General features: G+C 45.0%; 1 protein-coding gene across 5 annotated transcripts; it reads right to left on the reverse strand.

The window, feature by feature from the left end:
* Positions 1-2,325: 2,325 nt before the first annotated feature.
* SPTSSB (serine palmitoyltransferase small subunit B) lies at positions 2,326-21,466 on the reverse strand. Of its 5 annotated transcripts, XM_025206526.1 has the most exons (4): positions 16,152-16,189; positions 15,483-15,579; positions 5,973-6,045; positions 2,326-3,998 (listed from the first exon to the last, which is right to left on the reverse strand). In XM_025206526.1, exon 4 carries the CDS (start codon positions 3,964-3,966, stop codon positions 3,724-3,726), a length of 243 nt encoding a protein of 80 aa, XP_025062311.1. In that variant the 5' UTR covers positions 3,967-3,998; positions 5,973-6,045; positions 15,483-15,579; positions 16,152-16,189; the 3' UTR covers positions 2,326-3,723. The 5 variants fall into 5 exon arrangements, with proteins under 5 accessions (XP_025062311.1, XP_025062310.1, XP_025062312.1 ...); XM_025206525.1 differs by lacking the exons at positions 15,483-15,579; positions 16,152-16,189 and adding an exon at positions 21,333-21,445; XM_025206527.1 differs by lacking the exons at positions 15,483-15,579; positions 16,152-16,189 and adding an exon at positions 21,333-21,412 and having other exon boundaries at positions 5,973-6,042.
* Positions 21,467-26,024: the final 4,558 nt, after the last annotated feature.

The raw sequence follows: 26,024 nt of genomic DNA on the forward strand, positions 1-26,024 counted from the left end.
TGTGATTTAGTTTCCAGAATGCAATGAACCATCTTCTCTGAGAGGAGAGTTCTTTTCAGACCTATGTAACAATAGACCAATTGCACAGGAAGAGAGCCAGGGTAGTGACAGAAGTTTGCATTTAGAGAGGCTCCATAACAGGATACAGGGGGTTAGGAATTGGGAGATGGTCCCTCACTTAAGAAGCATGCACAGGGAGAGAGAGCAAAGAAGCAGGCATGTACCAAGTCTGGAGGGCAACATAGCTCCAAACATTGTGCTGCATTTGGAAAGCTCTGTTTTAACTGTAAAAAGCGAATCATAGAATCACAGTGAAATAGGGATGAAAGGGACCTCCAGAAGTCACCTAGTCCAATCTCCTGCCTGAGGCAGGATGATCCTATACAAATCCATTGTCTAACTCTTAGGAAAAACTATACAGTCAACCCTGACACAGCCACACAAGACACAACACTCTAACCTGCCACAAGTAAAGCAGAGGGACTGGCAGCCAGTGTCCTGCTGCTGCAGATATTGTTATTATACACTGAAGAGAGCCCAGGCAGGGGGCCACACCACACCAACACTATAGATGAAGGCCAAAACTCCCAGAGTCTATAGCAAACTGACCATGGGGTAAAATTCCTTCCTGACTCCAAATTTGGCATTCAGTCTGACACTGAGGGGAGGGGCAAGACCCTCTAGCCATGAACCTCTGGCTTTAAGTCCTAGCAGGAGCACTGGCGCACCCCAGTCAAAATCCCCAGCATTGGATTCAGCCAGCATGCAGAGCCTCTGAGGAAGATTTAAAAAAAGAAAAGCAAAAAAACCTCAAACCCTAATAGCACTGGCAACATGTAGGGGGTGCACGTGGGTGCACATGCACCCCCTGGGCATGGCAGCGCACCCCCTGCGAAAAGGTGCCGCCAACATTGCCAGCAGTGCCTGCGGGTGGTCACCACTCACCACTCCCTTGCCTCCAACACTCTTGGTGGCGTCTGTAGGTGGTCCGTGATTGCTGCTGGCCACTGCTGGTAGCGTCTGCGGGTGGTCCCTGACCACCAGTTGACACTTGCCCCCCGCTGCTGCCAGTGCCATGGCTGCCTGCGGGAGCTCGCCGCTTACTGCTGTCATGCTCCTGTCACTGACAGTGCTGCCACTGCCTGCAGCAGCTCACTGTGCCACCCCAGCCTCCGGGGGTACGCAGCATTCATGGCTGATAGAGTGGGAGCCGGGGGAGTGAAGGGGGTGGGGGGAGATTTGCTCTCAACCCCATGTGGCAAAGAAGAACCATTTTGCCAGGTGCCCCTCAAGTGCATGCCAGTGATAGCATACCAGAAGGATTTCATCTAGATAAGGTTGAATCAAGCAAAATCAATGAGAGGGACTGGATTTTGCTAGTGGAAGTACAAGGAAAAATGGTTTCATTTAAGTTGGACACTGGAGCTCAAATTAATATTTTACCAAAGCCTGAATATAGAAAATTGAAATTGAGACCAAAAGTGAGTCAAACATGCACCAAAATACCTGGCTGTTCAAGAACAACTATACCACTCAAAGGGAGACATTGCTAGCACCCAGTATAAAAGCAGAGCGTACAAACTTCCATTCATTATGGCACCTGGAGAGAGGACATCAATTTTGGGTCTAGCTGCTTGTGAGAAATGGAACCTAGTTGTGTTCCAAGAAGACAACATTTATACCTCCTGATGATCCTCTTTGCTTTCACTGCAAAAAAGGTGGAATAAGAAACTAAGTGGTAAAGACTCACTCCAGAGTGATGTGCCAGTAACCTCTTATTTGTAGATGGGTGTTGATTAATGTTTGTATTAATTGATTTTTTTGTAGTTATTGTTAGGAAGGAAGATGTAGTGATAGAAGTTATAATTTAGAGATGTTTCGTAGCAGGAGACTGAGGGAGTTGGGAACTGCAAGATGGTCCTTCTGTTAGGGAGTAGCTAGTCAGCTATCTAGAGACACAAACGGACTGCAGAGGTTTGCCTAGCTCTTCTCATTCACATATGCCTGTGGTTATTGAACCCTGTGATCACTGTGTCCAAGATGAACACAAACTGCTACAGAGGGAAAATGTGTCATAACTTTGGAAAACTTCTGCAAGTTTGCTTCCACCTCATTTCTCCTAGTTCTGTAAATATTAGGAATCTGATTCATATTTACAATGAAGCTTATAACAATATGAGAGTCTTGAATTAGGTCAAGTAACATACCAAAAATCTCATTGCATCATGTGTTGATATTACTGCACAACTCAGATAGTGGAACAAGTTAGTCTAGGTTAATCAAATGGCAAACAGATTACACACATACAAATGAAAGATACTCAGATTAGTTTAATATAATTACTAGATGGATAATAACTGGGTATTGGAAGAGATGAATGATGCATTTAAAAGAGCTAAGTTTTATTTTGCTTCTGAAAAATTGTACGCACATGTTCAGATCTGTTCAACCTTCAAAACATGGCTTTGTTTTTGTCATAAGCTCATTCATTTTACCATGAAGAATCCTGTTGATAAACGATCTCTCAGTGATAAAGTAGTGAGGATTTTCTTCATAATATAACTGTGTAAACAACTATTTACACTTTCACAAATAGTGGTTCCAGTTGTAAAGGTACATCGGCTGCATAGATATTGCTTGCTTTTTTGACATTCACATTTGATTCAGCTGTGCAGTGAAAAGCTTGCATTAAGAAACTCCTGAAAGGCAGATTTAATGAATTTCATTTCTTTGTAAGAGCTCTCTATATCAACGCTTCCCTCTAACTGCTTCAGCATTCCTGCAGTTATTAAAATATTAATATATCACTTCCACCATCATCTTCCTTTAACTCAAACACATTTTGGTTGCTTCAGTGAACGGTAGTGGAAAGGAAAGACATTTGTTTTGGTATCAAGGGAGGCCAAAGTGCACCAAAATGTAGTCTCAATAAATACTGACTGCATGTTTAACAATAATTCCTACATTCATTTATTCTCAGTACAATGAAAAATTACCTACAATATAATTTTAATATTGCAGTTAAACCACCAAAATCCAAAAGCAGCAGTGTATTGACTAAACCCTGGATTCAGGCTCATGCTATCTATTATTGACCTCTTACTTTTTAAAGGAAAAATTGAGCAGTCAGATCTATCCTTTTAAAAAATTAATTGATTACTAGGACAAACTTTGACTATGCTGTATTTGACTCAGTTTCTTAATACCGTAAGCCAGGATGGAAAGAAAAGTTGCAAGTTTTATCACTGTGCTCTCCTTGCACAAATGATATACATAATAAGCATAATATCCTTCCTTACAATCTTCATAAATAATTTTAGCTGTTTCTTGCTGTTCATTTTAATATTAAATTTCATATTAATATTAAAGTCAGATGCAGACAGTATACTCTATGTAGGTTTAGTTTGCACATAATGCTAAACTAGTGAATAAGAAATATGTTCTCTAAATGCTAAAGAACAAAATTTTCCTACTGCAGATCACCTATATGTGTGAACATTATTTGTATGGTGGATAAGCTGAAGATTAGGTAAGTAATGCAGTCCAAGTGACATGTTCCATTGCAGCAGAACAAAAGCTGTGCTTGTATTTTATTTAACTAGGACTGTGAAGCCTGTAGTCAGTGCATTATTCTGGTTTTCAGCTATGGTAATTAAGCAAGCCAGATTTTGCTTTTAGACTATAATACGCAAGACTAAAGATGACATTTCCCAGGATGCAAGTTTAGTTCAGTATGGAAACATTACTTTCAGGCTGGCCCCCAAATATCTGGGAGAAGAATTCAAAAGCCAAACGGATGTGAATAGGTATAAAGACGTAAGCTGTGTATACCACCATAGCGAAAACAGTAACAACAACAGTATGAAACATGGATTGCTCCCAGGGTTCTAGGACATAGCTACAGGTGATCAATAGATACTGGTAGTACAGCCAGTATATATAATCTTTCACATGCTTAATATCCATCTTCGGCTTTTACTGGTGTCACGAAAGTTAACCTGTAACAATAAAGAAGGATGAATTACATTTGAATTGGGATATGAGTATAAAGCAGAAAGCTATAGGTTGGGGTGGGGGTGGGGAGAGGTGGGAATCTTGCCCAGCGAGTCGTCATGTCATACAGAGCTGTGCATCCTGTTCTTGTCCACAAAACAGAATATATTCCAGTAGTATAACTTGCAGGGAGAGGGGGGTGACCTGGGTAGGAGCCCCAGACACCACCTTTGGTGGGGGGGGGAGGGAAGGGGTGTGAAAAAGTAGCTGCCACCATGCCCCCATCATTGACTCTGTGGCAGCTGGTACTGTCCCATGTAGCTTCTGCCCTGCTTTGCCTCTGATCTGTTCTGGGGTTAACATGAGCAATACTTAGCTCCAGTTGAGGAGACATTCGATCTAGAAGAGCTAAAGTTGTATTAATTGGACACGCTAAATTTGTAAAACCTCATGATGATTATTCCCTTTTACATCCTCCTGTGATAGATCTTAAAGCCATGTTCAGCCTGTGGATGCACAGAAGTCAGAGGGATATGGAAGAGAAGGAAGGCTTTGTGCCAAAATTCTGTATACTACAAGGGCAAACTTGTTTCCTTCTGGGATAAGGATGCATTTTAAAAGAAAAGAGCTGCTCAGTCCAAAGTCCCCTGTATATTTCAGTCAGTCGGGTTTTTTTAAAGAAAAAAATACAGAAAAACAAACAAGGAAACATATATTTTGCAAGAGTCTGAATTTTCTAGCAAAAAAAGCAATTTATAATTATATCTCAAAGGCTTAAATTAGCCATAAGAAGTATTTTCAGCACATTCTATGGAGTAACACATGTGACCTTTCAAAAATAAGAGGAGTGTTTTAGGAAAGTTTAAAACATCTAAGGAAAAACTCTCCTCTCAGAAGATCACATCAGGTAAAAATGTTAGGCATTTTGTATTTCTTCCTTTGAAGTCATTATGTGAGTGCCTTCCAATCTTCAGTAGTCTTTACATTCAAGTTTACAAGTGATTGTCTATGCAGAGGACAGTGATAAAATAATTATAAGGAGCTAATCATACTCCAAATAGACATTTTATCTTTTTTCTAAATTTACATGCAGAGAAATGCATACATTCACTGAATCCATCTGCCTGTGGTACAAGACTGGGGAAGTGGACTGGCACTTCTTACAGATTGCCATTTTGGAAGTTTAACTAGTAAATAACATTTTAGATAGGTTACTTCCATAAAGGCAATGGGGATTAGGAGCACTTGAGTATTTGTACCCTTGGACTCAAAACAGTGATGGACCATTAACTTAAATCAAACATTTACATAAGCAGCACTCCTGCTATTTTACCAATGGAGGCTGCAAATTATACTCCCCTCACATTAAGGCTTTATACCAGTGATTAAAAATCAGATACAGAGTATTGCTGAAGGCAGGATACCACAGGAAATGGACCATTGGTTTGTTCTGGTATTTCATATAAAAGTTATATTGTAATTGTTACTGTATAGATTTTGGTTAGTGGGAAACAGACCGGGTGAATGTGCCCTAAAATGTCAGCCTCCTTGATCTCTCTTTTCAAGAAGAGACTCAAGAATTGCCAACCATAAAAGGTCAAAAATCATGTATCACGTACTCAAAGCAACCCGTGGAGATTAGCCTGAGGCTAATCCCTTTTTTGATAAAGATATAATACTTTTTTTGGTTTAACTTAAAAAAACAAAAACATTTAGGAGCAGCCTTGCCCTCAGTGTGCAATAGGTCTTTTCTAGTTGAAAATTCAAGCTGATATCTGTCTACAAATGTACTTGCAATTTCACAGCTCTTGGTGTGAGAAGGACTGCTGTTTTATTGCTCTCATCAGTCCCTGCTCCTGCTAAGAGGCTAGCCATCCCCAGCCTTTCCCCCTCCATCTCCCACCCACGCTCCTTGCTGAACCCTCGTCATATTTGCACCCTTCCCCTTTCCCCTCAGGGTGTGACCATGCCATGATTACCTGTTGCTGATAGCAAGTGCAGTGGAACAGCCAACAGTGTTCAGCACAGGCTCAGAAATGGGGGTGAAACCTGCTAATATAATGTAAAGAAGGCTTCATTTTTCTGTACCACAGTCTGCTTGTCCCAACACATTCCCTTGTCTCCAGTCACCCATTAGTCTCCTCCCACTTTCTCATTCCCATTCCGTCTGCCAACTATCCCTGTCGGTTGCATTAGCTATATTTCCACCTTACACTAGGTGCCAGGAGCTGACCAAATGGCAACTGTTTCCATTGAGAGAAGTGTGGTTGCAGTGCCATTGTTAACGGGGACAGGTGGCCTTTGCTAGGGGCAGCATTACTTTCAAACATACAGGCTACTGGGAAAGATGCAGCCATATTGGGCACAGAAAGAAGGTACATTTGTTATGTGATTGGCCCCCTGAAAGTGCTGTACAGCCATGCCATGACCCAAGTGCAGAGCTGCAGAGAACTTTTAAAGTGCCCTATCATGTGACAAATCAATCCTCATCAAATGAGGGATTGGATGGTGCTCCACTTTTGAGTGCCTTAGGGGACTTGTGTTCCCTAGAATTAATTTGTGGCATGATTGGAGCTGGGCTGATGCAGCCCAGCCTTGCTCCCAGGGCTTCTGCAGGAAGGAAGAGGAGGGGAGGGGGAGCAAGCTGTCGGTTGGGGTTTGCCCAGCCTGAGCTGGACAGGGGAGGGTGAGTTCCCCCCCTGGAGCCATCCTGCCTTGTGCCCCCGCAAGCCCCTCCCTTCAGATTTGACTGGGCAAGCCCCAGCTGGCAGCTTGCTCTCCCTCCCCTCTTTCCTCTCTCTTCCTGCAGACAGCACTAGAACTGGAGAGGGGGGTGGGGGAAGGTTGGGGAAGAGGGGTGGCTCCTCTGTTGCAGGCAGGCTTGATTCCTGCCTTCCCCACAACAGGTAAACATCTGTTGGGTTGAGGGGGGAGGCTCTTTCACTCATGGTGCTTTATGTAAAGTGCCATAAGTTAGAGTAGGAACCTGCACATCTGTCACCCATTATTAGCTGAGGGTAAGCTCTGTCTTCAAGCCTGTTGGTATTAATAGGAGACAGTATTCTTTTCAAAGAAGGGCAAAAATAAGATTTCAAGATACAAATCAAGAGAAGCCTTAAAACCTCAAAAAATAATGCATGTTGCACAATAAAACTTGCAGTTAGCAACTGTGATTCACTGCAAAGCCAAATCTCCTCTCTTTAAAATAAAATAGCTTTCACTGGGTCTATTTACATGAGATGTTTACTGCAGAGCTAATTAGGTTCTGCAGTAAAGTCTCCATGTCTGCATGTGCGGCCCTACTAGGTTGCAGTAAACTAATGAACACTGCTGTAGTTTAGTACTTATGTGTGGCACAGTAAATGTTGATTTTAATGGCATATAGCAGGGGTAGGCAATATTATTTGGCTGGAGTGCCAAAAAACACCACAGTGCGTACCTTGGAAGGTGCTGGAGTGCCAGCATACCAGGAAAACAAAATGAGGGCAGGGGGTACTTGGCAGGGTGCCCTGCTTGTGTCCCTTGCCCCGCACCCAAAGCCCCTGCCCCCCCAGCCCTGATGCCCCTTGCACCCCACCCAAAGCCTCTGCCCCCACCCCTGGCTCTGTGGCTGTCAGCAGCAGCACAGTCGCCACCAGCATGGAGCTGATGTTGGAGCTGTGGAGCCTGGTACAGTTGTTTGCAGCCTGCTTGCTGCAGCTGCTCAGAGCCTGGGCTGGCTACAAACAGCTGCACCAGGCTCCAGAGACCAGTCGCAAAAAACAGCTGCACCAGGCTCCAGAGACCGGTCACCAGCTCTGTGCCAGGAGCGGGTGAAAGACCGGGGTTGAGCTGCCTCAGGCCCCTCCCCTACCACCCGCTCCAATGCTCAGGTGCGCGCACCGGTACAGAGCTGATGCCAGGGCTCTGGAGCCCAGCACAGCTGTTTGCAGCCTCCCGGCTGCAGCTGGCCCCAGCTCTGGGTAGCTGCTGCCAGCTGGGAGCCTGGGCTGCTCCCAGCAGGCAGCTGGGACGCTGCAAGCCCTGCTGAGAGCAGCCTGGGCTCTGTCACTGGCAGCAGTTACCCAGAACCAGGGCTGGCTGTGGCATGGCCAGGGCTGGCCGTGGCATACTGAGCAAAATGGTCTTGCGTGCCATGCTCAGCATGTGTGCTGGGGTTGCTGACCCCTGGCATATAGTATACTGTGGGCATGTCTACACGTGATACTACATTGCTGTAGTGAGCACAAACTGTGACACTGATGCTACGTAGCGATGAGCTACCTCACTATAGCGCATTGCTACAGTGATGTAGCTGCTAAAAATAACTGCACGCCACCAGGACGCTGTAGTAACGGGTTTTACAGTGCCATCATTTAGTACTTCCTAAAGCAAGTACTAAATGACGGTGCAGTAACAACTGCACCATGGGGGACAGATGCACCCTGTATTAACGTAATGAGAGGTGCACTAATTACATATAAACAAACTGAGTCACTAATCAAGAAACCAGGAATGGAATCAGTAAGATTTTCGTTAGTTTAATGAGCTAGGGACAGAAGTTACTCATAAACTGGTTTAAGTGATCAGAAACTGGTTTAAACTTGTAACAGAACAGAAGCTTAGTGCTTATAAACCAGTTTCAAAATGACTGAAACTGGTTTAAGATAATCCTGGTTGAATGTAGTGTCAGAATGAATTTATTTGGGTCAAGCTGGTTTGTGAAACTTCAGTCCCAGACCCTGTCCTGGTTCAAATTAAATCAAGAGTCCCCCAGCATGCTTTCCAGCCCTGGGCTAGGCTGTGCTGTCTGCTCCAGAGAGTAGGGCTGGCCCCACCCCTGTGCTCCCTAGCTGGAGCAGTGAGGGCTGGCCAACAATGAGGCGGGGGAGAAGGGGAGGGGGCAAGCCCAGCTGGGGATGCAGTCCAGTCTGCAGGGGTGGGAGGACTGGGGGGCGGGGTCCCAGTCAGACCTCAGTTGGGGTCTGGGGCCAGGGAGGGGGTTAAACATGTCTTCCCCTGCTCAAACTTACTACTGGATATGACTGTGGACTACAAATCCCAGAGGCACCTGGAAGCAGGAAGAGGAAAAGTGATAAGCAACCCTGCAGAGTCCTGCTGCTGTGATTTTGGACTGGAAATCTCAGAGACCTTGGGGGCAGCAGGAAGATAAAGCGAATACACAGCCCATACTGGCTGTGTTAGAGAGCCATGCTTTAGCACCCCTGGCTTCTGGCCTGAGTCACTGCAGGCACATGCATTTCCTGAATCAAAGGTAAATGTCTGTCCACTTCTGTTTCAATTTGATCTCTGAAGTTTAAACTAACCTGCAAATACTGAAACAATTCAGGCTCAGACTTTTTGACTGTCTGTATTTAGCCATGAAGTTAAAGGGCAAGCAGGCTGGATTAATCTTTTAGTGGGCCCTAGGCAAAGAAACTTGTGGGCCCCTACTTTTTTTCATTCAATAATTATAATATGTAAAATAAGCACAACTGGGTTTCTTCTTCACCTATGGCCCTAGGTATGTGCCTAGTTTTCCTATCCATTAATCTGGGCCTGTGGGCAAGAGAAATCTAGCACTGTTTTATTTAACAAGGCAAAAATAAATAAAGTTTTCCAATCTAAAGCTTTTTGTGAGGCACAGAACAACCTTCTCACTTATAAGTAATCAATATAAACAACTCTTGGCTTTGAATGTAATGTTAAAAGAGAACACCTATATAAAATACAGGCAACAAACCAGATCTTTTGACAGGCCTGTTAAGAATGCAAAGCACACCAGCACACACACAGCTCTAAGGAAAGTGACAGCAATTCCTGAGAAGTTAGTGGATGCATGTTCAAGTTGCAGTGGGGAGGAGGGAGACAGTGGCGGGGAGTCATATATTTAAATGGGAAAATCATTTTGCATAACAGTACTTCTAATAAGAAAAATGTACAGATCTTAGAGTACTTCCAACTCTTGTAAATGAATTGCATCAAATGATTTTGGAGTCTGTAGTGGCAGGAACTCTCCCAATGATGCTAATATCTCCTCCATTCCTGTTTTTTTCAATAGTGTAAGAATGATGTTGTAGCTGTGATGTGAGAGGCAAGGATTTCTTAGACCCTGCCTCTACACATTACAGGTATTGGATAATTAACTGGTAAATGCAGTATTACCTGGAGACCAGCTACATGTGCAAAATAGCTATTACACAATAAAAAGCTCCAACCAGCAATAAAGTTAGACCCCAAAAATGTATACTAACTTAATAGCTGGTTGCTATTGAGCTTTAATGTGCACATGTAGCAGGGTCTCTCCTGCAACTGGGAGCCCCGTCATTTGACAGGGCTGCCAGCTGCAGGGGTACACCATGCCCAGCATGAAACCCCTGAGTCTGAGGGATCATGGCAGCCATGATCCCCAGGTTCTGTGGGTTTCATGCACCCCTGAGCCCTAAGGATCCAGCCATGATCCTTCAGGTCTGGGGGTTTCATAAACCCCTGGATCTAGGGGATCATGGCTGCTGAGATCCCTAAGGCTCAGGGGTGCATGAAACCCCTAGACCTGGAGGATTGTAGCTGCCACAATTCCTTGGGCTCCAGGCTGTGGGAAACTCCTGGGGCTGGAGGATCACTACAGGGCAATCCCCCATGGCTGGGAGACTAGGGTTACCATATTTCCAGTTCCAAAAAAGAGGACACCTGTTGCATAGGGGAGAGGCGGTATATGACTGGGGGTGGGGTGGGGTGGTGACAGTGATATACTGGTGGCCTGCCCCTGCCCATTCTGTTGCCCCTCACTCCCAAACCACAGTCCCCTGTCTCCCTTAGCCATGTTGGTGCCCCTCACTCCCCATCCCCAGCCCCCTGGCATTGCCAGTGCCCTGCCCTCCCAACGCAAGGTCCCTGGTGTCTCTCACTCTCTAGCCACAGCTCCCTCAGCCCTGCTGGTGTCCTTCACTCCCAATCCACAGCCCCTACTCCTCCCTGACCTGCCCCTGCAAACACAGGCAGTGGCCCCAGTGCTGTGGGGCCAGCCACGCACCTCCCTGCTGCCCCTGAAGGGCCTCCCCACCCCCTTTGTCCACTGGGCGGGGGGGGGGCCTCCCTCACCCTGCTGCAGTCCGGGACCTGCCCCCACACCACATACACATACACTCCTTCCTCACATGCACTCTTCCTTCCTCCCCACCCTCCCCCAGTCCCTAAGCCCTGGACCTCCAACCCCCACCCACCACAGGCTTACCTGTATCTAGTTATTGGGCTGCCCCCCACTCCCTGTGCCCTGCCCCACACTTGGCTATATACTGACCATGTGTGTGCACCCTGCCTCCAATTTCCCTACCCCCAGCCCCAAGCAGCTCCTTGCTAGGGCAAGCCAGGAAGTGCCAGGAAACACTTTGAAACTGAGCGGAGCAAAATCCTGGATTTAGATCATATTTAAAAAAAAAACCCTGCCCAGGCAGAGATCAGAGGATCTAAAAAGAGGACACGTCCAGGAAAACTCAGACATGGTAACCAGACATATGGTTACCATATGGTAACCCTGGGAGCCCTTCAACTAGGGTATATGGGGCTCCCAGCTGTGGGTGCTTGCCTCTTGGTGGTGCAGAAGGAGCCCGGGATTGGTCTCCCTCTGCACTAGCAGTAAGGTGTGATGGAATCTAATGTGCAATCTCACAATCGCATCTCCTGCCATGCACACGTGACATGGCAGGAAGTAAGATTGTGTAAATCATGCATTAAATCCCATCGTGCTTTTACCTGTATGTGTAGAGGGGGCCTTCAGGTGCCATCTTTTATTGCACCGTGTGTAGTAGAGTTAGACAAGCTTTTAAATGCAAGACATTCTTTGTCAGGTTTGGTCAGACCTGGTCTTTGTCAAGTCTGGTCAGGTCTGACAAAGTATGTCTTGCATTCAAAAGCTTGTCTAACTCTTCTACACAGCTGTTCCCATAAAATATATCACCCTAACAAATCCCTGCTTCTTGTATATTTTAGGTTTGGTTTAAACTCTGTGAACAGCATCTGATGAATTTACAATCAAATTTAAATTAAATTTGCAATTAATTTGTGTTGAAAAAGATCAGGTAAACATACTACAGAACATATTACTTTTGAGTGAGATTTTTGGATGCATATCAAGTAGAAAGAGCATCTCCAGATAATGGAATTCTAGATTAATAAATTATAAGAAGAAAACTTAGAGGATAAGAACAAAAGCCATTTTAAACCAATTGATCAATGAGCAAGATATAAGAATTTACCATGTTACCTGGCATAGATACCCTTTCCTGGAGTCCATTAACATTAATTCAAAGTCAGTTTTAAGCACAAGCAATACTGATGGGCCACAGGCTTCTAGGTGTCCCAGGTAGACTTACAAACATGAACCAGGCCAATTACCTCATAACAACAGGACTACAGTGGAAAGCAATTTGCTGCTAAACTGAGACTGCAGGGTCTTCAGAGCAATGATTGCGTATACCAGTGAACACCTCCTAGTCCAACAAGACCTTGAGCCCAGACTCTTATGCTACCAAAAGACAAATAAATAATAGTGCTCTCACTGGCTGAAGTTCTACAAATAGGGGTACTATATTAGCATATAAGGTGCTAGTATGCCAACCTGTATGGATCATTTCACATAGATCACTTCAGAAACTGAGCTGGACCATTGCAACTCTTAATTCTTTTCTATAGTTTAAAGGTGAATCAAATGACCTCCTTTCACTATCCCAATGGCACATGCCTCTCTACTTTCTAGTTATCCCTAAGGGCCTTTATACATGTGCTTTGGGAAGCATGGGGGTGGGGGAGCACTTTAATTAGTGCAGCTCCGAAAGCCGCGCTAATGAAAAGCACCCAGAGCATCAGGTGTATCAGTGTTTCTGCACTGGGAAATGATGGTGGGGCGCTTTGAACTAAAGCTCATTGAACCAGCTTTAGTTTAAAGCACCCCACCGCCACTTTTCAGTGTGGGACACTGACAAACATGATGCTGGAGGCTGCTGGAGCTTGTTAATTTCCAGGCTTCAGCAGACTCAATTAATTGAGTTTGGTCTGACATGCTGGAATTACAGTGCATTGGAGCAGGTTCCCAGCATGTTTATAGGATCCCTAAGGTACCAGCAAACTATGAGCAAGGTCACTTCAGCTGGATTTCCAACTGCGGGGAGGGGTATTAGAAAACTCACATGACTTAAAACCTCTTTTTCAGCAATATTTTTTCTACAGTTCCACAAGTGAGAAGAACAGGAAGGCCATGGAAAAGTTAAAATATGGACGAAACGAATGGAATGTAGATTGTACAACCATTAGGAATAGCTAGAAGACTATTGTTAATATTCACTTATATTCACTGTGACCAATCAACCCCTACCTGAATGAGAGGAGAAACCTGAAAAGTAGCTTTCTTTGTTCTGAATTGCAGCTTGATTTTCCTGCTTATTCATGCCTCTGATTAGATCAGTCTGCACAGATAAGAGAAGTCTCAGTCCTTAAAAGGACCAGTTTAGTCTTAAAGAAAAATTCCAGGGTTGATAAATTGGTTGATAACCAGCTCAGCACTGCTAGTGGAAGCACTGGTGTAAACAAGATGTCATAGTTTCAGGCACTGTTGTGTAGTCCTGCTTTGAACAAGTTTAAACAATGGTGTACTTAAAAGACTAATGGGCCTTTGGAATCTTGTTTACATTATGGTTCAGTCACCACTCAAGACCTGTAGAGCCATTGGTAGCCCTAGTTGTAAATTCTTGGTGAAAAAGTCTTGAAGTGTAGCCATAATATACTGGGACTCTGAAGCATGTTTGAAAATCATACTTCATACTGAATAAAACAGTCCTAGCTCAAACCTGGTCAGCTAGCACAGAGAAAAAAGGTTTTAGAGTTCCAAAGACATTCGACTCTAGATACATGTAACTATTTTGGAAAAAGTTTGTGGTGTTATAAGCAACTACCATGACTGTAACACACCTGGTTTTGGGATTCTCTCTTGGCTTGTATTTCAGTGCATTAATTTATTTCTGTGCAAAGGATATGTAAAGTGCCACCATGTCAGGTATGCAGCATCTTTATATATACTTTGTGCATGTATAAATGAAAATGCAAGGGAACAATGGATCAGTTCCCTCAAATCCAGACACTTACAGGGGGCACAAAAAATGTTAGCCCATTGACAAGGTTTAGCTCCTGCTCCAAAAATTGCATTGGTTTTGAGTAGGACCAAGAATCTCTTGGCCTTTTTGGCAGACCTTAACTTTGAGTTTTCCATGAAATCCTCCCACTCTTGCAGCATTACTGCTCCCATTTGAGTTTAAGCAGGGTACAGGCCTTGTATTCATCCTCCATACAAGGAATGAAGATCCACTTTGGTGTTCAGGCTGAACAGTCTATCGTCCATAAGGCAGGCTGCAACGATGATTTTTTGTATAGGTACAAAAATACAGACCAAAAGTCAGAAGAGTAGTCTCTCTATGTTAATTAAATATTTTTCTCCACTAGTCATTTCTAATTTTGCTATAGAAAATGTTTTTTTTCCTCACTCTTGGCTAGGAGATTCCATTCCTGTCTTATTCGCTCTGGCTGCTTACGAACGTGAAAAAACCCAAAACAGTGCTTTACTTTCAGCTTGGTGTACCCTTCCACCAAGTGCAGTGTGTGCCCAGAATAGCCATCACGTCAATTTGACCTGGTTCGCTCAATGTCTGTATAGCTCGTGTGCTTCAGTGGGGCTTTTTGGCACTTTTATCTAATAGCTGATTCAGTCAGCTATTAGATAAATGAGCCAAAGAGCCCCACTGAAGTGCACCATCTATACAGACACTGGGTGAACTGGGTGAAATTGATGCACTTTGTCTTCCGGTAAAGTGCTATTTTTTCCACTCCCACATTTGTCAGTAGCTTCCATGTCTTTTGTCCCAACCACTGAGAATAAAACTCTGCCCTGACTGACCTTTGCATAAATCTGAAGTGAACCCAGACTGAAACAGGTTTATACTTTTTGCTACTGGTGTGGTAAACAGAATAAGGAAAAAGCAGAGATCCATAATTGTATTATGTAATTCATTTTGAAGCACTGAATGAGAGAGAGAGATCCCATGGACTAGTAATATGTGATCATTAAATTAAAGACCGACAAAAAAAATAAGGTTGTGTGGATCACTTCTACAGCATTTCCAGGGGACTGTTTCACTTTCTGTTTTGTAAGGTTTTTTTACTATGTGGTTTTACTCTCAACACAATGGCCCCTGCTTGTTAAGTGTTGATTTGGACTACCGTGTTGGCTATTACCCTCTTGACAGGAGGAACCTCACATTACTGTAATGCTGGCACACCCTACCTGTTCAAACAAAATAAGGCCTTGTATACACAGGTAGTTATCTTGGCTAAGAACAGCTCCCTTTATATATACTAATTCCAGAGTAAGGGTGCCTTTGAAAATAGAGTTAAACTCTTACTCTAGAATGAAAACTCCCAAAGGGGCTATTTCCAAATAGCTATTGCAGCCTCTTTTGAAATACCTCTTTCTGTTTATTTCCTTAGTGTTTGTCTCTTGTACCAATCACACTGGCAGCATACCAGTCCGTACCACAGCTGATGTCTTTTTTCATGGAGAAACTGAAATTTTACACATTAATCACAAAATAATACCTGAGAATTCTTGCGAATCATGTGCAACAATGCTAGGAAGGAAGTTTAGTTTTTGGCAACATAATTACTATACGTGATTAAAGCATTTTAGATGTACAAGTTGACACTACCACCATGTCTACAATAGACTTTTAGAAGTCTCCCATCACTGCAGTGCGAATGGTGAAATATGTAGGACAAAAGGAATTTAACTACATTGCTGTTTAGCCCTGTTTAGAGACAAAATCTTTGGTGGCCTGTTCAGCACTCTTGTGCTAGTGGCAGTACATAAGTGACAAGTTGCTTTTTTTCCCCCGAAAAAATACCCTATCCACTTCTGAGTAACCCAGTCTGACTCCTGTTGCAGTTGTTGGTAAGACTCCTGTTACCTTCCATGAGTTAGATCAAACCCCAGTTGCTGAAGACCAAAATCATGGCATTTATATCACTATTTTCCCCATGACTGGGGATGTACTATTGCTTTGTTACATTGACTTATTATAGGTCTTTTGGGAGCCACAGCTTAAAGATTACATTCTGGTGTCCATTATAAACAATACCTCATTCTTGTGTTGGAGCTGAAATTTTCCATGCATGATTACAGCCCCAAGTGATTTTTTTCTTGGTTTAGCTATTTGAGCTGTGGAAGAATAAGAGAAAATAATTTCGTAATGGCAGCAGGTAGCACCTTACAGACTAACTAGTTCAGAGAGGTATGAGCTTTCATATCATCATATGATAGCAGCCTATGAAAGTAGGTTGTTGCCTACAATAAGGAGGGACTCCCTTTCATCAGCTCACTCTCTGGAGCCTACCTACCCTCTGCGTGACCTCAGACTAATGCAATTAACCACCTCCTAACTTCACAATTAATCAAACAATGTAATCAAGTGCCACTATAGGAGTGGCAGTACCATTATGCCACACCTGCTCAAAATTCAGACAAAACTTCCTGCTAACTGGCCTTTAACACACATTGAATGCCTATTTTGATGCAGTTCCAGCAGCTTTTAAACAATAGTTTTTCAACTACTAGGCTAGGGACAGAAGTTACATATAAACTGACTTAAGTGATCAGGAACTGGTTTAAACCTGTTGCAGAATAAACATACAGTGCACTTAAACTGCTTTCAAAATGGCTGAAACTGATTTAAAACAAACCTGGATGGATGTAGTATCAGACTTAACTTGTTTAGGTAAACCAGTTTATGGAACTTCTATCCCAGATCCTCTCCCAATTCAACTTAACTTACAGTCTTCCTGATGAGCAGCCCTGGGCTGTACTTTCAGTTCTAGCACAGCAGGGCAGTCCCACCCCCAGCTGTAAACTGGGGTTTTTCCATTCCAGGCAACCAGGAGCCAGGTGGATTTCCTGGGCTAAGAAGCCTTCAGTGGAGGCCATCTTCCTCCACCCCATACACACCTCTGCTCAGCTAGCCTGCTGGCTGAGGAAGGAGTGGGGGTGAAAGAAAGCCTCCATTGCAGGCTTCTCCTCCCCACCCCGCTAGGCCCAGCACAGCCGGCTGGGGGTCTGGAGCTGGGCGGTTGGACAGGGGCATTCCCTCCCACCCCATTCCTACCTCAGCTGGCCAGCTGGCCAAGGAGGGGGCATGGCTGGGTGATTGGCTCAGCTCTGGGTACAGGGGATGAGGTGGAAGAGAAGGAAAAATGCCCCTCTGGGGGCATCTCCTTCTCCCCTTACCTCCATGGCAGTGAGAGCCTGTCTGGGGGTCCAGTGTAGGTTTCAGGGGGTTCCCCCCAGACTCCTTCCTAAGTGGGCCTGGATTCCTAAGTGTGGCTAGGGGGACCAGATCTGGGCATTGGGTGGGGGGGGGAGAGAAAGGGAGAAATGCCCCATTGAGGGCTTCCCCCCTTCTCTGGCACTGGGGAGACTCTGGCTGGGGGTCTAGTGGGGGTGGAGGGTTTCCCTCCACATCCCCTCCTCAACTGGTTGGGGGAATCTCCAGTCTCCTGGTTCTGCAGTGACCGGAAGACTGGGAGGTGTGTTCTAGCACCTCCCAACTCCTGGTATGGTACACTGCAGGGGTCTGGCTGCTTTTCTGGTTTGAACATCAGTTCACTTTCATATTGGTTCAATCTAGGTATTTTAAAGAAACCTGAAAATATTGAAATGATTCAGGCCCAGGCTTTTCGACTATCTGTACTTAGCCCCAACATTTACAACATTTTGAATGGGAGGGTTATTGGTCATGATTTTTCTTGCACAATTCTGTATTTTTTCTCCACTTTTCCCAGAGTGTATCTAAATAATCTTCCTTTTTGCTCTCCACATCCCCCAGCCACCATAATTTCTCCCTACTTATCTCCGTTTCCAGTTAAGGACCTGGTTAGTAGGGGTGTGTGAAGTGGGTCCTTTTCAGTTCAGATTTGGATTCGGCCTGAATCAGGGACAGTGATTCATTTTGCTGATTCAGATCACTGTTCCTGATTCGATTTGGCTGAATCCGAATCTGAAGATTCGATGCTGATTTGGAGAATCAACAATTTGGACGTAGACAATGCTTTAAATGTTTTTTCTACATACCTTGAGGTACCAGCACGGCTTGTGAATGCTGTGATGCTGGGGCAGATGGAGCATCCCACAGGAGGGTGGGGGGCTGAGGGCCCCCTGGCTTGGTGATCAGCTGCGGGGGGACCCCAGGTGCCCCCCCAGACCCAGGAGGGCACCAGTTGCTGAGTTGGGGTGGGATATGGGGGGGCCCCCTGCATGCTCCCTGGTGGACCCGGAAGTGTACTGGAAGTGCTTCTGGTCCACTTCCGCGTCTGCTGCTGAGTGTGCTGGAGAGCGCCCCCATGCTTCTGTGGGACACTTAATGCACCCTAGCATCGCAGTATTCATGAGCCACCTGCTACCTAGAGGTATGTAGAAAAAATATTTAAAGTTGAGTCTATGTCTGAATCTCTGAATCTTTCTGAATCTCTCCAAATCAATTCAGAGGGTTCCAATTTGATTCGGAGAGGTTCAATTCAGATTCAGAGATTCGGCCACTGAATCAGGCTGAATCTCCACTGAACTGAATCAGACCGAAGCTTCGCACAGCCCTACTGGTTAGTAGGTCTCCAAATATAGAGGTTTAGTATTTCAGAGAATGAGCAAATGATAGAGAGTCAAATGCAAGGAAATTGGTAAGTTGGTAAACTGAAATCTTGACTTTGTTGAGATCACTGACAATTTGCTAGTAAATTTAGTGGGGCCAAGCCTTGCCCATCAGTTTTATTTTGTGTGTGGCCCTCTGAATAGGGTTTTCAGTAGAGGTAAGTCCAAACCTCAATTTTTGCATGTTAACAGAATTTTGAACATGGGTTAAGATGGAAATACTGAAAAGTGCAGGCATTTTTTTGTGCAAGTAGTTACACATTTTTAATTGAATTTTTTTTAGAGTTTCTTGGGATTTATTCTTATGGGATTTCAAACTCACCCATGGTTATTTCTAATGACCCTGATTGTGGAAAATTGTCAGAAAAGGATGTCACAACAGCTGCAATCTGCAGTTGGGAGACAGAGAAGCCAGCACTTGTCCTGGTATAGTAAGAGAAACCATGAAGACTGTGATGTCCAAACTGTTCCACAAAGGAAAATGGCAGCAGGATGGAGTACAGCACCTGCTAAATGGCTCAAGTGTGGTATTTTTTCCATTGCAGTAATATAATACAGATAATATAGCCAATAATCCTGTCTGCCAACTGTTAAATACATTCCCGGCTGCCAAGTGGGTGGGTACTTCACCTATGCTATACCACTACAGGCACAGGGTAAAGACTCAAAAAAAGAAAAGAAAAAAAGCATTTGCTAAAATACAGTTCAGAGAGAGAGGGCCTTTTTAGATAATAAGAACATCCTAATTGCTGGATGTCAATTTACAGGTGGAATCAGATGGCAGATATCATTCTTGGTGTCTGGCTACCTTCTTGCAACACAGTTGATTGACTAATATGCCCATGGTCCTGAATCACTGCTTCTCTAGGAATTGTTCCCATTGGTGCTAGCTCTGTCTTTCACCTACTGCCTTGCATTGAGGATGTTCTTTTCCTGTACTACTTTTCTGCCAAAACCTCCTTTGCCCCATCCAGCATCTGACCCATAATGGGTGTGAAAGTACTTCTGGGGTGAGTGTTCTCAGATATATTTATTTGTGAGAGTACTCACAGTATTCCAGAAATAATTGCAGGAGATATTCCATAATAAAAATAAAAAAATCCTACTTGAGCATTTGCATACATGTGGACAAAAGCCAACTAAGTGAAGCAGTGCAGTTCATTCAAAAGAGGGTACCTTTGTACATTATTGTGCCTATTTTACAGGCAGAAAGGTGAAGGATGCAGACCAGCAATATCAATCTCTCCAAAAGAAAAAACTTGGAATCTACAGATGGTGAGTTTTGCACGTAGCATAACAACGTCCTGACCACCACTGCCTTCTGTTACACCCATTTACAATTTAGATTTAGACAGAATGCAAAGTCTTTGGGCAGATTCTCTTAACTAATGTGTATTGCCCTCAAGTAAACTCATTGTTGGAGCTGTACCAGGTGAAGCTCTGCCTTGGGGCCTCTGATTAGGGCCTCCAGGTGCTGATGTAATACAAAGATTAACTATCTTGAGTCAGAACAGATAGTTCAGAGGTTATAGAAGAGGTTAGAAATGTATCCTATATATCTGAGAGATGCCCATGGAGCTGTATATAAGCTATATATTGTACAGGCAGCTTCAAAAGAGGCTTTTGAATTAGGTGCTGGTTGATAATCTCACCCAATGTATTTGCTTTCTGGAGAACACCACACAATATGTTGCTTTATTTATCCCTAGTGTGAAGTTACCTTGGAGGTTTGAATAAAAATAAGCGTTCCTGGCTGACACATCATCTTGTGCTCAGAAGGAGCACCCTTCCCTCATATTTGGGGAGATGAGAAAGAGGGCAGTTTGGAATTAATGTTCTATCTAGATACTCACACGCCTCCATATCAACCCAGTATCTAATCTCCTTACAAACATCAATGAATTTATCATGACATTCCTGTAACATTCCTGTAAAGTTGAATGTATTTTTAGACCCTTTTTACACACAGGGAAACTGAGGCAGAGAGCCATTAAAGCCTGATTTTTAAAAGATTCAGCAAGCAAAATGGGAATTTGATTTTTCTAAGATCACAAAGAAAGTTTGTCAGAAATGGGAATTAAAACCTGGTCTTCTGAAGTCCCAATACTTAACCCTAAGATAGCCCTTTCTTCCCTTAGGCCTGGCTAGGGGAAGCCAGTATAAGTGATCAGAAACTGGTTTAAACCTGTAACAGAACAGAAGTTCAGTGCATATAAGCCAGTTTGAAAATGGCTGAAACCAGTTTGAGATAAACCAGATTGAATGTTATATCAGACTTAACTGATTTGGCTCAAACCAGTTTATTCAATGTCTGTCCCTGACCCTAGTGAACTCTGGGGGGTGGAGAGGAGGGGCAGGGGGGTGGTGAAGGGAGAGGATGGCTTGGGGTTACACAGAGCTCTTTACAGCACTAAAGTCTTAGTGTTCCAGAGTACAAAATAAAATATCATAACAAATATTTGCAAGACCCTTAAACCACCAACACTTAGAACAGAACTTGAGCACATTTCTTCAGGCTTCCTTTAGTCTGGTGCATGAAAGTGCCCACAAAATTGCCCCTTACTACTTGAAGGCAAGGGGAAAAGTGAGTGCACATATGATAAAAGAACAAGAGAACTCTCACCTCTGCTGCTGAGCGTATTACACTAATTCTGGATGAATGATGCTCCTTGATGCTCCAGGTTGCTGAACTGCGTGGCTCCCTGCTGCATTGAGAAGTGTGAAAACTGAGCTGGGTTTCTCGGAGTTCGATGTTCCTTCTGCCCTGCTCCGCCCCTCCTCTCCTTACTGTTACTAGCAGCTCACTTAGGGCCAACCTTATTCCAGTGATTAATAAATGACTAAGAGAAAACTAATACAAACACAAACCCAATTATCTAGCTATCCTGCCTCAAGGAAGATCTTAGAGATAGCAGCTCCTTGTCTATATTCCTATCCTCCTGATGTCACACACCTTGGACTCCCTGTATTTTGGTTATGCCAGTTATCAGGAGAATGTAGCCATACAAGTTGTTTCAGCTTGTCATCCCAGAATCAGCCTGTTCTGCATCCCTCAGCAAGGTGCATTTCTAGGCTGAGTGGGGTGGTGAGGTAGCAGAGCAGACTGAAGCATTGCTGTCACCTCAGTGCTGCTGCAGTAAGAATGGGGATGGAGAGAACATGCCTGTTCCCCTCCCCCAGCTACCAGCCCTTAATACAAGCCCCTCATGATATGAAGCAGGGAAACGACTTCTGTCATAAGTCAGGGAACCCCCGGACAGCTGACATCCACCTGCATGGTAAGCGAGGTCTAGCGTAAAATTCCCAGGGAGGTTTATATGATTTCAGACATCCATCTGCAGGCTACTGCAACAGTAAGGAAAAAAAACCCATACACACAACCCACTGCACATTAGAAACACCGCAGTCAGATAACAAAACACCAGCCTGTGAAGCAAGCCAAGTATTGCTACTGTGTGTTTGCTGTCAGTTAAATATCTTAAAAAATAGTCAAGCTTTTGTGTGGAGCAAAGGCAAAAGAACAGTGATGTGTATCATGAAGGATGCAAACCTCACATCAGGCTGATTTGCCTGTTTGTAGAATGTACCTTTTACATAGCAAAGGAAACAGAAGACTTTTAAAAGCAGTTATGTTCAGTGCAGGAAGGTGATGGATATCTAAATGCAGACTGAGAATGCACAGGCAGTATGGTCTGATGGGGAAGCCGTATTGCAGTTTAGCTGTGGCTCTGTACAGCAACAAAGGGCTTTCCCCAGGCAGCATATTGTTTCTGAGGAGAGAGGCTTCTGCTGTTTACCTACCTCAGCATTTTCCTTCACAGATTTACCTCTTCGTTAGAGTCCCAAATCTGCTGTCTGCTCTGGGGAGGGGCAGTGGGTGCTGACTCCCTACTCCACACCAGTGTTGATTTAAACATATCTGATGCAGGGGAGGGTGTGTTCTGGCTCCAGTTCCCTGCAACTGCTGCCTAAGCCAGCTTGTGAAGGACTGGGTGGGTAGGGGGGGGCACTGTGGAGTTACAGGAGGTGTCCCTCTGCCATCACTGCTAACACTGAGTCCTTAGGTTGCTTGGAAGTACATGGCATGCAGAATTTTGGAAATTTGTAGGGTCATGTATGGCAATTTTCTTGACCATTTTTGTATTCACCTCCAGTAATACTACAGTATATTGTTTCATTATTATAAAGGAGGGGTGAAGGAAGGAGGCAGACACAGTAAGACCCTAGGCTCCCTCAGGCATGATATGGATTGGTGGTGATGGGGGGTGGAGGGGAGGGGAGAGGAGCTAAGTGAAAGCATTTACCTTTGGCAGGGGAGGGAATTGAGTAACAAATCTTCTGTAGGGACTTTCCTCTAGAAAAAGCTGCTGTCATTAATTCCAGTATGAGAAACTGAGATTTAAAAAAAAAATGTTGTGGGTCAGGCCAAACTAGCCGAATCAGTTCTGAATTTTATCGACTGAGTAGAAGTCTGCGTGGTGCTACCACCAGCAAGACTCTTCAGTCTGGGGCTTCAGGTACTCCCAAATCCATGGCTGGCATTCTACATGCAGGCCCCAGCCTGGAGGTCTTGGAGTTTGGATGCGCCCGAGTCTCACTTGCCCTTAGGCCGAAGACAAAAGGAGCAAGCTAGGAACAAATCTCTCAATTCCATAAAACATAGGTGTAGCTGAGATCCTCCCATTGGGAGGCTATAATAGACTCTTATAGGGGGTCTAGTCCACGGTGCATTGGACAGGTCTCCACCCTCTACTATATAACACCATTCAAGGTGATATTGGCCCTGGGAACAGGCCAGTACAGCCCAGAAAAGGTACTACACTTGATCTTAGTTTGCAAGAGGCTTGAGAAGTACTGAGAAACACCAGCTACTGTTACATCCTTCCTGCCCCTGGCTCTGGCACAGAATACTGAGGGGAGTAGAGAAAGACAGCACTTAAGCCCCTTAGGCTAAGGACAGGCATTCAAAAAGCCTGAGCCTGAATTGATTCAATCTTTGCAGGTTAGTCTAACCTGGCTAAGGCAGGCTGAACAGGTTGGAAACTGGACAGACATTTTCTCTGGACTGAGGAAATTCAGGCACATGCCTGCAGTGGCAGCCTTCCCTTTCCTTGCAGAGCACTAAGCTGGGGGGGGGGCAGTTGTGGCCAGATGCCCAGCAGGACCTCTGATTAGGGAGGTCTGCCTGCACAGTCCCAGGCTTTTCCCCGCTGGCTGCTCAAGGGGTGGGAGCCCTCTGCTAGCACTCCGAGGCAAGGTGAGGTGTGCAGTGCATACATCCATTGAGGATATGGAGCTTTTCAATGTCCCTCCCTGCTTCTTTATATTCTCTGCGGCAAACAAGCCAGCAGGGGGCTGATAACAGTGATTATCACCTCATTAGCAAAACAATAGGCTCTTTCCATTACTTCAAACTCTTCTTAAACTGCTTACTGGCTGACCTGTTGATTAGCTCCAAATAGCCCTAAGCGGTCACTGTTCTGTCTGCCTGTCCCAGTGAAACTGGAGAGAAACAAACACACAGAAACTAGGGGTGTGCGAAATGGGTCATATTTGCTTTGGATTTGGCCCAAATTCGGGACAGTGACTCAATTTATTGATTTGGATCACTGTCCCCGATTTGATTCAGCTGAATCCAAATCTGAAGATTTGATGCTGATTCAGAGAATCAGTGATTTGGCCATAGACACAGCTTTACATGTTTTTTCTACATACCTCGAGGTACCAGGTGTGGCTCATGAATGCTGTGAAGCTGGAGCAGATCGACCCAGGAGGCACCAGTTGCTGAGCCAGGAGGGTGCAGGGGAGCCTCCCAACATGCTCCCTGGGAAGTTGACTGGAAGTGCTTCTGGTCCACTTCTGGGTCTGCTGCCAAGCACACTGGGGAGGCTGCCCATGTTTCTGTGGGATGCTCCATCCACCCCAGACTCTCCTCATTCATGAGCCACCTGGTACCTAGAGGTATGTAGAAAGAACATTTAAAGCTGTGTCTATGTCTGAATCACTGAATCTCTCCAAAAAGATTTGGAGGGTTTTGATTTGATTCGGAGAGATTAAAGGGTCTCCTGATTTGATTTAGATTTGGAGATTTGGCCATCAAATTGGGCCAAATCTCCACTGAATTGAATCAGGGACCAAAGCTTTGCACAGCCCTAATAGAAACTTCTCAGCATTAGCTAGCATACCATGTGCCTAGGGGCCATGGGGCTGGAGTCTGTGCTGTGGGAGATGGGAGGGAGGGGGGGATTTCTGCTTAAGCAGTGAGGGGTGGGTAGGGCAGGGGGAAGCCAGGCAGACTCTGCCAGAGCTCTAGCCAGGGGCAGAGGGGAGGGGCCAGCCCTGCTGTGGAGCAGAGAGACCCACCTAGCCCAGAGAGCATGCTGGGATGCTGGGGGTGTATGGTTTATCTTAAACAAGCAAGTGGTCTGGGACAGACATTGCTTAAACTGATTTGAGCCAAATCAGTTTAATACTACATTAAACCAGGTTTATCTCAAACCAGTTTCAGCCATTTTCAAACTGATTTATATACACTGAACATCTGTTCTGTTTCAGGTTTAAACCAGTTTCTGATCACTTAAACCAGTTTATGTGTACAGGCAACCCCTGCTTAATGCAGTTTCGCTTACTGTGGTTTCTCTATAATGCTCATTTAAAATACCTACCTGGTTTCACTTAGTGCTCAGAGCAGTTTGTTATAGTGCTTAGTGTGGGGGGTGGGGAGAAGCAGTGGCGGTGGCATCTTTGTTGAGTGAAGCGGTGAGTGGTAGCCGGCAGGACCCCAGGGTCCAGCGAGCGGGGAGAAGCAGTGGTGGTGGCGAGAAGGGGTGGGCAGGGGATGTGAGCGTGGGGCTTGGGCTGGCACCCAGGGCTAGGGCTGGCAGGGTAGCAGGAGCACAGGGCCCAAGGCCAGGGCTGACAGGAGTGCAAGGCCTGGACCAGGCACAGCCAGCACTCAAGGACACTTGCGCAGTGTCCCCCAACCCAGGCCACCGTGGGGCCAAGCCCCCCTCCCCTGTCTGCAGGCTGCAGCCTGTGACCTGTTCCGCTTCAGTTACGCAGTCACCTGTGGGATGCGGACACCAACCTGAGCTTCCCCCACTCTGGTTGGAGCCCCACTGCCTTCTCACTGTTAATGCCTGGGCCGGTGGGTTCATAGATTCATAGATGTTAGGGTCGGAAAGGACCTCAATAGATCATCGAGTCCAACCCCCTGCATGGCAGGAAAAAGTGCTGGGTTTAGATGACCCCAGCTAGATGCCTATCTAACCTTCTCTTGAAGACCCCCAGGGTAGGGGAGAGCGCCACCTCCCTT

Source organism: Alligator sinensis, unplaced genomic scaffold (assembly GCF_000455745.1).
Source record: "Alligator sinensis unplaced genomic scaffold, ASM45574v1 scaffold869_1, whole genome shotgun sequence".
In the NCBI taxonomy this organism is placed as follows: Eukaryota; Metazoa; Chordata; order Crocodylia; family Alligatoridae; genus Alligator; species Alligator sinensis.

Bases quoted from the DNA above. Each gene is read 5' to 3' on its own strand.
- SPTSSB (XM_025206528.1), bottom strand. From the start codon at position 3,966: ATGGATATTAAGCATGTGAAAGATTATATATACTGGCTGTACTACCAG.